The sequence below is a fragment of the Lacerta agilis genome, chromosome 5 (assembly GCF_009819535.1).
Source record: "Lacerta agilis isolate rLacAgi1 chromosome 5, rLacAgi1.pri, whole genome shotgun sequence".
Lineage (NCBI taxonomy): Eukaryota > Metazoa > Chordata > Lepidosauria > Squamata > Lacertidae > Lacerta > Lacerta agilis.
The window spans coordinates 44551841-44566599 of NC_046316.1; the positions used below are offsets into that span (position 1 = coordinate 44551841).

Genomic DNA, 14759 nt, shown 5'->3' on the forward strand with positions numbered 1-14759 from the left:
TTCCCTGCCCACCACATTTTTTACCTACAAACATTGGGGATTTGCCCAAGCCTGCTGATAACTTCCCATTTTGGTTTCATAAGGTTCCGCACTCATGGAGTGAATTCACTGTTGGTATACAGCAGGTTTCTAACAGTGGCACTCTACAGACCACTTGGAAAAGTGGGCGTAATCACCTACCTGCTAATCACTTGGCACCAGGTAATTGAAACTTCAACTCATAGCAGTAAAGGAATATTTTTTTCTTTCTTTCCTGCAATGACTTGAATTCTTTCTTGAACTTTCCCACACTTGACGTCATAGGACATGAAGCGTGGAAAAGTGTCCTTGGGTCACTCAAAACATCCTGGCTGGCCTAATGAAGCCTGCAATCCGCAGGCTACCCATCACTGGTTAATATGATATTTTATCAGCAGATACAATGGTGCTCTTTTTGGTTCTCCCTGCACATTTTCTCCTTTTGAGCAAGCTCTTTCCCACCACTTTAGGACAAATTAGTAGTGCATTTAACCAATATGATCCGAGATTTTGTATTATTTCACCTTATTTAGTCTTGTTTTTTACCTGCAAGTCCAACCTGGTTACTTCATTCTAGTAAGGCAACCATATGTTTTCTTTCTTGCAGGCCAGCCCTCCAGACATCTACATTGAAAGGTTTAACATAGCACTTGGACAGTATATGGGAGCATTACAGAGCATTGTGCCTCTTTTCATATATATGGTAAGTTTTTAGAATATTTTTTTCCAAATTGTGCATAGTCTGGAAGGAAGGAACTGGTTAGTTATGGGGTATAGTAGTGGTAAACGGCGTTTCTGTGTGCTGCTCTGGTTCGCCAGAAGCGGCTTAGTCATGCAGGCCACATGACCCGGAAGCTGTATGCCGGCTCCCTCGGCCAGTAAAGCGAGATGAGCGACGCAACCCTAGAGTCGCCCGCAACTGGACCTAATGGTCAGGGGTCCCTTTACCTTTATAGCAGTGGTCAGCAACTAGATTCTCCTGAATACTTACGTTGGGAGTTAAGTGGGATGATCACCTGCTAGAACCACAGATTTCCTCTCTTTGCTCATAGAATAGAATCATAGAATTGTAGAGTTGGAAGGGACCATGAGGATCATTTAGTTCAACCCTCCTCTGCAATGCAGGAATCTTTCACTCAAAGTGGGGCTCGAACCCACAAACCTGAGATTCAGAGTCTCATGCTCTACCAACTGAGCTATCCCTCATGGGCTCACTTGGACTTATTTCACTAGTTTATTTAAAGCCCAGGCCATAACAGAACCTCACCTAGTGTGCCAAGGTACTTCTGTGCTGCACTCTTTTATCCTCCAGCAGCACCTTCTGAAATTAACCACCCAGTTAGGAAGAGAACCATCATAACATGGTGTATTCTGTTCTCAAGCCAGACAGCCTGTCCAGAAGCATGTCATGGCTGATGGTATTGAAACCCAGCAACATTGGTCAATCTGTCAATGCAACCATGAGGTTTGGCTTGTACAAGCTGTCTGTACCTGTCTTTTGCCCGTTTTCCCAAGGGCATGCTTGCATAACTCAGGTTACAGTTAACTTAATCTCATCCAAGAGTGTCTGGAGTTGCATAGCAACCATTCGGGTTGAGTATGGTTGTACTGCATCAAGCATTGCTCATGAGTGTTCTAAAATTGATATAAGCACTCATTTGGAAGAATCAGTTTGGCCATTAGCTTGGTGCGTTAAGCTTAAGAGTGCATGTACATTTATTTTCTTGCAGATGGGTTACCAGGCTTTCATATTTATAGACATTTTGTATCTTGCATAATCTTCCCTGGATCAGTAAGGTTTGTTTGTTTGTTTTTTTACATATTCAGACTATTTAATTCAAAACATGCACTTACATTGCATATGTTAATGTGATTTACATGGGGAAGGGGTATTAGATGGGTTCTGCTCTAAAATGTCTTGCAGCTAAAACATTGCAAACCGATTTGAGAAATTTGATAACTATGCACATCAAGAGAGTTCTGATCTACTTTGCTGGTCCCATGGCATGAAGCATATGTTGTGGTAATGCTTATTATTGCAAGAGCACTTTATGCATTTATTGAATTTTGGCTCTAGCTGTGTTTTTAATGTACCAAAATAAGCTTGTAATTAAAAACAACCCTCTGTCAACACACCATCTCAAAAATAGGATTTGTTTATGCACAGTTATGATTTGGGTTTTGTCAAAACTCTTTTACCCACCTAGAGCCAACTGTTACTAGATCTCAGATTTTAAAAAGAAGTGTACCGGCAGGTCACAGATAAGATTTACAGATATGTGCCATAATTTTATTGCTTGGAATTTGTTTGATTTATAACACTTTGACTTCAGATCATGTTATCTGTAGTCCTAATAGAACACTGGAACAAAGCAAACTTGTGTTTCATTAAGAGCCTTTAAAGATATGTAAATTAAAATCTTTTCAGGTGCTTTTTATGTTTCTCTCCAGAAATCTCAGCTGACAAACCAAGCTAAGCTGTTAGAAAACTCTTGTTCCATGGAGGCCATTTGTAACTCCCATGACTGGACCTAGGCATATCTCCAAACTGTCACCAGAAAACTGATTAGCTGGTATCCTTGGTAGCATTGCTTTTAGAGAGCATCCCATTAGCTATCATTCATAGTATTGAATAATGATGCACACATACAGGAGGGTTGTATTATTTGCCATGGCAACAACTAAAATGAATGTTGTAAAGCTTATTGTTTTGTCCTTTAAAACTAGCTGAGCTGGTCAGTATGTAGCCTTTTGTGCTGTAATTTTTCTTGATTTGATTTTTTAAAAAATGACTTTTGAATAAACGATAAAAATTCTGAACTGTAGTGAAGGGTTTTAGTGTTATCAGAATATGTGCTAGTAGTTCACAATTGACCCTTTGTGAGGAACGTTTTGAAGTTGTTTTGAAGCATGTGTCTTTCTCAAGAGAAAATGAAATGCTTTGAGGTGTCCTGTATTTGGCTGAAATCTCTGGGTGGTATGTTCAGGTCTGTAGTGATTCTAAATGGAGTATGAGGTGGGCAGTGTGTAAACTGTTGCTTTAGTCAGATTTAATGTCTTGGTTCTCGTTCTGCTCTGTCTCTGAATCAACCGTGTGCTTCACTCGCTTAGATTCATATAATAATTTCTGTATTCTCATCTCCCAGTGGCACTCAAGCCTGATAATCATTGGATCAGGACTGTTTTCACACCCAAATACCACATCCTGTAGAATTCTATCTGATATTTTTCATCTGTACTGTACACTTGGAATTAATTTCAGGAACCGAAATGTTTTTTCTGTGCAGCCTGAGCAGGAGCAGTCACCATTAAGAAAAAGAGGTCGGAATAGGCCAATATAATATGTGGACTGTCCCTGGATCAAGTGCTGTTTCTTCTTTAACCCAGCTCAACTAGCCAGATGTTTAACAGATAATCAATCACAGGCAGTTCATCATTTGAAAAAATAAGACTTTTGAGCTGACTTGCCCCCAAATGACAAGTAGACATTCCGTTTTGGTAAATGTAACCTTGGTTTAAGGAGCCATTTCGATGGAGGATTCAAAATATGTGTTTTTCTCTTTGCTCTATGTTAAAAAATTATCATCACCTTAGAAGCCCCAGCACATTTTGTCTCCTGACATCTGCTAGGTTGTATTTGGTTAATGTTGGGCTATGACCTGGGGGACCAGCATTTGAATTCCCACTCAGCCATGAAGCACACTGGGTGGCCTTGGACCAGTCACTCTCTCTCAGTCTAACCTACTTAACAGGGTTGTTGTGAGGATCAAATGGGGAGGAGAGCTATGTGCACCACCTTGAGCTCATTGGGGGAGAAGGTGGTATATAAATGCAATTAAATAAATAAGTAATAGTGGGGACAGCTGGGCAGAGCTGGTGTTTGACAGGTATCATTAACATTCATTTTATATGCTTGCTATCTGGAGGACCATAATGGCAACTGATGTGTGATGCTGAAGAACAGCAGCAGCGATACAAGCAGGAAACAGCTCCTGTAGAAATATGTGATACCTGCAGTACTGATAAGCAAGATAGCTCTACTGTGGTTTTACGTTGAACTGTTTTATCACTCTGTGAACACTTTCTATGTAATGGGATAGCAAAAGTTGTTAGAATCACTTTCAAAGAAAGATGTTTACTTTATATCAGGAATGAGCAACATGTAGCCCTCATTTTCATTTGAAGCACCCCTTGGCCTAATTTCATGCATGTGGCAAATGGAGGAAAGGGGAGTGCCAGAGAGAGAAAGAGAAAATAATTCCTAAATCTTGGGGTCATCTAGTGGTTTTTAACTTCTGTATTGTTGCTTTCCTCTCTCCCCTTGAAATGAGTATTATGCAATAAATGAGTATTATGCAATAAAACTGCCTCTATAAATACCTTGTAATAACAACAATGGATGATAAAGTTGCGCCACTTGTGTCTCTAGTACAGCCCATGTCTACCACCACCATGTGGTCCCTGACAGTTTATCCCTGAAGAAATGCAGTGCTCAACAACAACAACAACAACAACAAAGGTTCTAAGGCAGGGGTAGGCAACCTAAGGCCCGTGGGCCGGATGTGGCCCAATCGCTTTCTCAATTCGGCCCATGGACAGTCCGGGAATCAGCGTCTTTTTACATGAGTAGAATGTGTGCTTTTATTTAAAATGCATCTCTGGGTTATTTGTGGGGCATAGGAATTCGTTATTTCCTCCCCCCCCCAAAAAAAATATAGTCCGGCCCACCACATGGTCTGAGGGACGGTGGACCGGCCCACAGCTGAAAAAGGTTGCTGACCTCTGTTCTAAGGAGTGATGATGAATGATGCTTTTCTGTAGATTTTCACAGGCCTTTCTTTGTGTTGCTGTAAATCCAAAACAGTTAACCTGATTTCTTCTGTTTTGTTTTTCAGAATAAGTTTTACATAGAAACCAAGCTTAATCGAGACTTAAAAAATGACCTTATAAAACTGTTTACGGAACATGTTGCAGAAAAGCACATTTACAGCCTAATGCGTAAGTAAAGTTCTTGGCTTACATTTTCTAAAATATTACCTATATACTTGAGTATAAGCCTAGTTTTTCAGCACATTTTTTGTGCTGAAAAAGCTGCCCTCGGCTTATACTCGAGTGAGGCGGGTGGTGGGGGTGGCGAGAAAGAAGCCCTTTCTCTCCGCTCATGCCGCCACCCGCTCTCCCCAGTCAACCATTCCTTAAGAAGTGTACAAGAATGGCGGTTCTTTACTCTCCCCAGGCAGCTTGTTCCATTCCTGAACTGCGCGCATAAATGCAAACTTGGCAAAGGAAGAAGAGGAAGGAGCAGCCCAAAGGGTTGCTTTCGGGCTGCTCGTTCCTCCTCCTCCTCCACAGCGGCAAAGGTGAACCGGCTTATACTCGAGTCAATAAGCTTTCCCAGGTTTTTGTAGGAAAATTAGGTGCCTCGGTTTATATTCGGGTCGGCTTATACTCGGGTATATACGGTAAGTTAATTGGCTTCTTTCTTATTGTGGAGTTACAAAATGCTGAAGTGTCAGTATTAATGGGGAAATTGAACAGGTAAAAAAATCTAAGACCAAATATTATATCAAGGAACCTTTAATAACTTATTTCAAAATAGGCTTTGAAGACCAGATGATGGATGTCATTTATTCCTGGCCTATATTAGAAAATGCAATATGATTGATTATTTCAATAAATACAGCTATCTGCTGAAGAGGTTTGAAGCAGATGTCTTTGACAGTATTAAGTTGTGCTAAAATACAGTGGTACCTCAGGTTACACACGCTTCAGGTTACATACGCTTCAGGTTACATACTCCGCTAACCCAGAAATAGCGCTTCAGGTTAAGAACTTTGCTTCAGGATAAGAAAGGAAATTGTGCTCTGGCGGCGCAGCAGCAGCGGGGGGGGGGGGGCATTAGCTAAAGTGGTGCTTCAGGTTAAGAACAGACCTCCGGAACGAATTAAATAAGTAACCAGAGGTACCACTGTACAGTCATAATGTATCACAGAAAAACTGGCTCCATGCACAGATTTTCTGGCTTCTTGTGGTTTTATTGTGAACAAGCAGCATGCCAAGTCACTTCCACTGCACTCCATCCCTGATATGAGCAAGATATACTAACCAGAAAGCTTAGACTTCCTGTTCCATCTGAACAGGGGTTGTGATTTGTTTCTTCCTAGCAAGCCTTGATCTCTAGCTAACCTTAAACCAGGCATCCCCAAACTGCGGCCCTCCAGATGTTTTGGCCTACAACTCCCATGATCCCTAGCTAACAGGACCAGTCAGGGATGATGGGAATTGTAGCCCAAAACATCTGGAGGGCCAAAGTTTGGGGATGCGTGCCTTAAACCATGGGAGGTGAAGGTTATTCATCGGGGTAGTTAAGGAGAAACAAGCCATGATCCACAGTTTAGATCTGGGCTCCCAAGTTTGTTTGTCCTGCTCATGCCTGGAAAGGAGTTCAGTGGGAAACAATTGGGAAGAATACAGTAGCATGCTGGTCATTCACAAAAGACCATTGTAAGCCAGGAAGTCTGCAGCCACACTGTTGATTTGTTCTTACTACAACATCCAGCTTTTTGTTACTTTTTTACAAATCTTTTGCTATAAATGGAAACAGTCCTCTTCATATGTCAATGTTGACATTGGCAAAACAGCAACTATCTCTGGATTTGAACCAACCCAGTAAGAAAATAAGAACACTTCAGTGATTACTTTGGCCTCCATTGAAATCATTCATGGAAATTCTGTTCTTTAGACATTTTCCTAAACTGTCACCAATTTTCTGCATATAATGAGTTACATATTTCATTTTTTTGTATGTGTGGAAGCATGAAACATGCAATTTTCCATGCCTGTCTTTAGGAGAGCTGCACCACCAGCTTTTTGCGAATCTATACAGTCAAACCTCTGTTCCTGAACAACTCTGTTTTGGAATGTTTCGGCTCCCGAATGCCAAAATCCCAGAAGTAAATGGCCCGGTTTTCGAACTTTTTTGGAAGCCGAACGTCTGACACGGCTTCCGCGTAAGTGCAGGAAGCTCTTGCAACCAGTTGGAAGCCGTGCCTTGGTTGTTGAACGCTTTGGAAGCCGAACGGGCTTCCTTAACGGATTACGTTCGACAACTGAGGTTTGACTGTATCGGCTTCGATTAAGGTAAACTTGTTGCTGTCATTGTATCAGCCCAACCGAGGTGTAGGTTAGAACTATAAGATACACCGTGAAGTCCCATAAGTATCACATCTAAATGCTTTCTGCTAGTAGTTTAATAGCACTTACCCTTATATCAAGGTAAACAACTGATCATAGTCAATAAAAGGAAATGTCTGTTCTTCACTTCTTACATCCCAGTCCGCAGCTAATGAACTCCATCAGCAATGTCATTTTGTAGTATTCTACTTTTTTGCTGTCTTGTGCTTCAGCGCCAGTTCCATTTACTTGCATCTGATACTTTTTCTAAATCATGAACGTTATAATTTTAGTGAGGCTGACTCATGCGTCTGACATATGAATGAATTGGCATCAGTTTTTTATTTAGGTGTAAAGGTCAAGGCATTTAGATGTAAAGGCATTGTTAAAAGTCAAGAAGTAATTTCCTGCACTGCTATTGGGCCTAATCAATAGGCATTAAAAGGCTGAGTCACCTCAGTAACTATCAGGGATTTTTTGGAACATTCAAAAGGTTGAAGTGCTAGGTTTTCTAATATGGAGAAAAGACAACCAAAACACGATAGCGGTCTATAAAGGTATATCTGGTGTGGAGAAAATGCATGGGCCAATTCCTCACCCATTTTCTCATAATAAATGAACTCTTGGCCACCCAGTTATATTAATGGGTGAGTACATTTTCCATGCAGTTCATCATTAAGTTACAGCAGTGGTTCCCAATTGGTGGTCCATGGACACCAGGGGGTCCTCCTAACCCACCCAGGGTTACCTTCAAACTCTTCTGTTAACTTATCATTGCATACAGTGTTTTTCCTCTGTTTTTAATACAAACTATGTTATCTTGCTTGATTTTATTTTTAAGAGGCTTAAAATGTTTTCTTATCTTGGGAAGTTTTAACAGGGTTTAAAGTCCCTACTGTGTCATGCGGGGGTACCAATAGATACTGGAAGGATCCAGTATTTTCATACTGTTGTTAATAAAGATGGTAAAGGCAGTTGTCTCTATATAGAATATTCTTCTATATAGAATATTCTTCAGTACTGAACTAGTAACAATTGATAATATGGTTCATTCAGTTTTGCCTTCTGAAAAGGTTATTTGGATGCCACCATTACCTGCTTAATTGGCAAACAATTAATGTTTAAGTGAGTTTCTTTTACCATTTCAGCTTTACTCCTAGAAGCTCAGACCACGCCTTTTTGGATAGACCCTTCCACTATGGCAAACATTGTCAAAGGATTGTATATGCTTAGGCCAGGTAAATTATTATTGTTATTTTTATTATTATTTTAAATACTCTTTATTCATTTTGCACATCGTTTAGAAAACAATAAAACAATGGGGGAGAAATGGTGATCACATTTTGATGGATAGTAGATATAAAGAATATTGATAAGTAGTGTATCTTACGCTTCACAGAAGGAATACAAACATAGGAAATGAGCTAAATCATTCTTCTTTTGAATAGTCTATAATTTATAGGGCTGATGTCCATGGAAAACCAAGCAGCAAGTTCCTTTGTCCCCATGGTGCTGATAATGCCATGGTTGAAGGTTTGGTCCCCGTATGGGACAGCTGCATTTTTCTGCATAGCAAGGGGTTGGGCTAGATGATCCTCAGGGTCCCTTCCAACAATTCCATGATTCTGTGACTTCTGCCCTGTTGACATGGCCTGGCTTATGTATGCATGGTAAAAAATGAAAGGGTTTGGTTTTGAAGCCTTCAAGAGCGGTATATTTTAGGCAGGTCTCAATAACCAGATCAACAAGAAGACGTTCATCACTCGGTGTGTGTGTGTGTGTGTGTGTGTGTGATAGTCCTTTCTTATAATCTATTTTGGCCAGATTGTGGACTTGCAGATGAAGTCCTAGATCAGAGCCATTAATGTCCAGTTAAACAGCGTGGCACATGGGAAATTGGGTGCATTTGTGGTACGTTTGTGGTTATGATTGTTGTCAAAACACTGGGAACACCTACTTCACCAGGCTGCTCGCTAACATCTTTCTCTTGTATAGCTAAGCAATCTGGTGCCTTGTACATGCATTTAGCATGCAGCAAGATAATATTTAATCCTTTCATAGGATCATAGAGTTGTAGAGTTGGAAGGGACCCTGAGGATCATCTTGTCCAGCCCACTGCAATGCAAGAATATGCAGCTGTCCCATACGGAGATCGAACCTGCAATCTTGCCATTATCAGCACCACACTCTAACTAACTGAGCTATCCTTTCTATGTTGCAGCGTTGCGTGAAAGCTCAGTGCTAGGATGTTACAGGCCTGCCATGTGAATTGATGTGTGTGCGTGCAAGTGATTTTGTTTCATTCACTATTACTTTCCATTTCTACACAGAATGGGTTCAGATGGCACCAGCTTTATTTTCTAAATTTATTCCAAACATCCTCCCTCCTGCTGTAGAATCTGAGCTTGAGGAATATGCTGCTCAAGACCAGAAACTCCAACAAGAACTTATTCAGGAAGGATTTTCCAGGTACGGTAATAACCCTGGCATTTAAAAATTAGTACTCAGTTTTTTTCAGTGTGTGTCTCGAATTGATGTTGTTGGGGTTTGGGGATGGGGTCAGTCATGGCTCTGGCTGTGAGCTGAGATAAAGTGCGGCCACAATCAGAGTAATTGCTGCCAGCAGTCCTTGTACTTCCCCAGAAAAGTCAGAACAGCTTGTGTGTAAAACAAACATTTTATGAACTGGCCAGAGAGTAGAGTTTAAAGTACAATAATAACTGATTCCCTACCCCTGCACTGTCTGTTTGCTGTAAATGTTTTTGAGAAGGAGCACATGTTTCTCTATTCTCTTCCTTGGTGTTTCCATTGACCGTGGAGAATGTGGATGCTAGTTCACTGAGGAGCTATCAGGGATGGGGAAGAATCATTATGTACTACAGTTTTCAAGGACTGCGAAAAGGACAAAAGAAGGACTTTGCCTCTTGAACAGCTGCTACAAAAGCACCTAAAGCTGTCTGCTTAAAGCCAAATGATAGCCTTGATAAATCAGCTATCATATGATAGCCCTGATAAACCAGCTACCAGAGTTTTGAATGTTGTGATGGCTGAGTAGATGAGAATTATTACTGTTCTACTTTGTTGTTATATGTCCTTGTTATGTACCGTGTTTCTCATAAAATAAGACGTGCCTATAAAATAAGCCATGGCAGGATTCTCAAGCATTTATGAAATGTAAGACATACCCCGAAAATAAGCCGTAGTGCTGGGTGCAGTTCTGGAGGGCGCCAAGGAAGAGGCGAGGCTGCCCGCACCTCCGAGCCTCCTTCCTGCTGGAGGAGCCGCCCTCCAGATGCTGCCCGTCTTCTTTACAACAGCGCCGCACGGAGTGAGAGCGCTGAGCTGCGGCAGGAGGAGGAGGAGGATGCCTGCCGGCTCGGCACCCGGAACCGGCTGCTGTTGCAGTGCCGCGCGGAGCGCCCCGAGCCAGTGGCCTCGCCTCTGCCTGGTCTGGCCGAGGAGGCCTGCCGGCTCGGTGCCCGAAACCGGCTGCTGCTGCAGCGCCGAGAGGGACGCCCAGCAGCGCCATGCAGAGCGCCCTGAGCCAGCCGCCTCGTCTCCGCCTGGCCCGGCCTCCGCCTGCTGACTTGGCGCCCAGAACCGGCTGCTGCTGCAGCGCCAAGCGGAATGCCCGGCAGCGCTGCGCAGAGCTCCCCAAGCCAGCGGCCTTGCCTCTGCCTGGTCTGGCTGAGGAGGCCTGCCGGCTCGGCGCCCAGAACCAGCTGCTGCTGCAGCACCGAGAGGGATGCCCAGCAGCGCCACGCGGAGCCCTGAGTCAGTGAAGTGGGTATGTCCCCTTCCCCCCCTCCCATGGCTAAACGGTTTTTAATTTCTGTATTTTATATTCTTTCACCACTTTGACACAACACTTTGGACAGGGGACTTGCTAGGTTGTTCACCAGGCTCCAGAGGGACCCTATTCTTGTATGTTAAACTACCGGTATTGGGATTGGGACTAAATTACTCCTCCCTTCCCCCCCCCCAATACTTGCCATTGTATTTGAATTTCCTTTGTGTTAAAGAAAAAAAAATAGTTTCGCAGAGAACGTACATAAGCTGTGCAGTCTTGGCAGCCTGCACCCACATTTAGTATTTCTCATGGCTCTCACTTGGTCCCTTTATAAATCTGCGGTAAAAAAATAAGACATCCCCTGAAAATAAGCCATAGTGGGGTGTCTTATTTTCAGAGAAACACGGTATGTGTGTGCACACTTTCAGCTTTTGCCAAGAAAAGTAGGAGTTCTCTCAACACCCTCCTTAAAAGGTTGTACTTTAACCCTTGCAGAATGGCTGTAGGTTTCTTGCGCAGTGACACCTAATCACTTTAGCCTGGAAATACGATTAAGTGCTTTGTTTCATTTTAATTTTGAATTTTAAACTGCTGTTCCCCAGTGACTCTGGGTAAATTTAGCCTTGGGGCTGAGATTTAGCACTAGCCATGTTTCAGGGGGATAAGTTAGCTGAAGTGCTAGAGGTCACTAACAATGCAAAATAGTTTTAGCTATGAGTCATACATATGTTGGAGGAATGTTAACTCTTCCATTTTGTTCACTAAATGGAACAAAGTTGGCTTGGTAGCATTTCTTTTAGTAGCTTATCAATGTGGTTTCCAAGATGCTCAGTTCAAACCTTTGTAGAAAAATATATTTAAAAAAATAATAAAAATTGTGCAGTAGCACTTCAGAGACCAACTATGTTTGTTCTTGGTATAAGCTTTCGTGTGCATGCACACTTTTTCAGATACACTGAAACAGAAGTCACCAGACCCTTATATATAGTGGGAGGATGGGGTGGGGTTTTTCTCAGGAGGGTAGTAGGAGATGGGTGATTGACTCAATGGGTATGGGAAACCTTTTGATGACTGTCATCAACAGGTTTACCATACTTATTGAGTTAATCACCCATCTCCTACTACCCTCCTGAGAAAAGTGTATCTGAAGAAGTGTGCATGCACACGAAAGCTTATACCAAGAACAAACTTAGTTGGTCTCAAAGGTGCTGCTGGACAATATATATATATATTTCGACCGCGTCAGACCAACACGGCTATCTACCTGAATCTTTGGAGAAATAGTAAATTTGAGAAATCTCATCAAGACACTAACTACGGTAGTCTGATGGCTGAGGCACAAATGCCAAATGAAACTCCCCATGTTAGTAATTGTTGCCCTTTCCCAGTTTCTAAATAAGCTGCCTAAATAAAGCTGCTTTCCTGTGACTAATTGCAGGGTTGCTCCTTGTGCCTCAAATCTTTTAGGCCAAATTAGATGGCTCATTAAATATATGTATGTTTGCTAACATGCTTGGTTATTATAATTATTATTTTCCCCCGATAGCCCATTCTGGGCTGTTAGCTGCATGGATGGGAAAAGGTTATAGCATCCTAATGAAAACAGCCCCTCGTTGAAGTTGCTGCTCACCTCCAAAAGAAAGTTGCCATAGGTGTCAATCTCATGTAATGTTTTTGGGTAGGATTGCTACTTCCGCATGGTTGGATCTTTCCCTGTAACATTTAGAAAGGTGGCTATTGTGTTGGATAGGTAGATTATGTGCCTGCTTCACATGCCAGCATTACTAGCCACAGAGCGGTATGCTGCCAGCATGGGAAGTAAGCACATCATTTGCTTATCTTTTGCAGCTCCTCATTTCAAATAACTGCTAGTGGAGAATAAGACCATACAGAAATAAGACCCTGACACACAGGTATTTCAAAACCTGGCCCTAAATATTAAGGATAATACTTGTCATGCAGAATAAATTGATTCTGGTACATTCTGTTCCTTCTGTTATTGTTGCTCTTCTGGCATACATAAATATTATATTATATTTTGTTTGTATTGTTTTTGAACTCTATGTTGACGTCAGGCTTCATGCTAACTTTCTGTAATTCCTTCCATTGCTTCCTTTTCCTTCCCCTTTTTTTAGAGGTGACCAGTCACGTAAAAGAGCTGGAGAAGAATTAACCTACAGTAAGTAATTTAGATTACCATTATAAATTGTTTGATTAACAACAGAATCTTCGTTTGAGACAGTGACGCAAACAACTCCTTCTCACCAACAGTTGCAAAGTTAAGTTCCTGAGTGTGGCAACTTGCAACACGGGTCAAAGAGAAGGTGCCAGGGTGCAGAAGGTTCAGAATGTAACCTTGAGGAGTAAAAAAACTGGCTCTCTGTAATTCCACTTCCCTCTACATCTCTAAAATATAGGTAGCCTGAGCCCATAATATAATAAAGTTCACTCTTGAGCATCTGATACACTCCCTCTTCATAAAAGTTTTAGAGATGAGCAAGAAAAGATTCAAGAAGTTGTAAATTAAGTATTGGATGACTGAAGTGAGTGTGTGTAGGTTACTACTTGAATTGGCAGGATCAGAAATACCCAGGCCTTATCTTGCAGATCTGTTCTGCAGAACAGTGTTGTTCTGCAGTCCTTGGGGCTCCAAACTGATGAAACTACTGTAGCGTGTTGTATAATATTGTGGTGTTTGGGGCTTTATGGCTTAACAGCCATCTATGTACTTTTCTGGCATAATGAAAGATGTCCTTGTTTCTTAGGGTATTTGTTCTTACAACAGTATGCATAGGAGAATGGGTGGTATGCTTGTCTTTTGAGATAATGGATCAGGTGAGAGGGCACCAGCAAAGATGCTACCTTGAATCATTTTTCTCTTTAAACTTTTTTTTTTTTTTACTGTTTTAGATGGTTCCACTTCGTGTGCAAGCTCAAGAGGATGCAGATAGTGACTGTGCGACAAGTATTTTATTCTCCATAGGAGCGGACACTGGAGTGACATTGGAAGGGAGGGTATCCAGAGGCCCAGTTGGGCTCTACTGATACTCAGGTTCTTTGAAGCAAGCTATACGTACAAGAGGAGTTTGGACATGTTTCTTGCCATCTAATAAAATATCTGTTTGCTGCTATTTGGGGGCTAACTTGGAACAATGTGATCAGTCTTGACAAGTTCTTCTTGGGCAATCCTGTGAGGAGCATACCTTCCTGTTTTTGTTTTAAAAAGACCAGTGCATACTAAAACATGGTAGCCCCCAAAAAAAAGAAAGAGCAGCTTCCTCTGAAAGAAACTTTGCACTTTCTAAAAAAATGTGTGGACATTGCTGAGCTTGTGCCCATTAGGTTTTGTCTGAAATGTTTTGCTTAGAAAGAATAAAAATTGATCACTTGGCAGTATTTCTTTTGTTCCACAAAAAGTTTGCCTCCTAGAGTTAGTCATATGTTACTGGCTCTTGACATTCCAGATCTATATAGTTCACCTATTTAGCCCCCTTTCCCCTATCCCCCCCCCTTTATTCAGATATCCATTAATAGGTCCTTCTGTGCCCTCAATTTCCTTGCTTTCAGCTTGTGTGCTTTGCAGCTTTGTCTCGTAAGCTGTGATTTGATTAAATATGCTGCAAATTTGCAAGATTTTCTTGCAACCTATCACTTAGGAAAACAAGAGTGAACGAAAGTTGTAATTATGTTCCCTGTTTCCTTCCACATGAGAAGTATTAATGCAAGTCTCAACATTTATTGTTTTGTTGTTGGCTTCAATAACGATTGCAAAAGCTTA

The 14759-nt window shown here is 41.7% G+C and overlaps 1 protein-coding gene across 3 annotated transcripts in view; it reads left to right on the forward strand.

Moving 5' to 3' along the window:
* CACUL1 (CDK2 associated cullin domain 1) overlaps window positions 1-14377 on the forward strand; it is a 34577-nt gene extending 20200 nt beyond the window's left edge. For 2 of the 3 annotated variants that reach the window (XM_033149540.1, XM_033149542.1), the window contains exons 4-9: window positions 626-721; window positions 4914-5016; window positions 8340-8429; window positions 9522-9660; window positions 13117-13160; window positions 13892-14377. In XM_033149540.1, the coding sequence (XP_033005431.1) occupies window positions 626-721; window positions 4914-5016; window positions 8340-8429; window positions 9522-9660; window positions 13117-13160; window positions 13892-13932 (513 nt within the window). In that variant the 3' untranslated portion in view covers window positions 13933-14377. The remainder of the gene's footprint in view (window positions 1-625; window positions 722-4913; window positions 5017-8339; window positions 8430-9521; window positions 9661-13116; window positions 13161-13891) is intronic. The other variant, XM_033149541.1, reaches the window with a different exon arrangement.
* The last annotated feature ends 382 nt before the right edge of the window (window positions 14378-14759 follow it).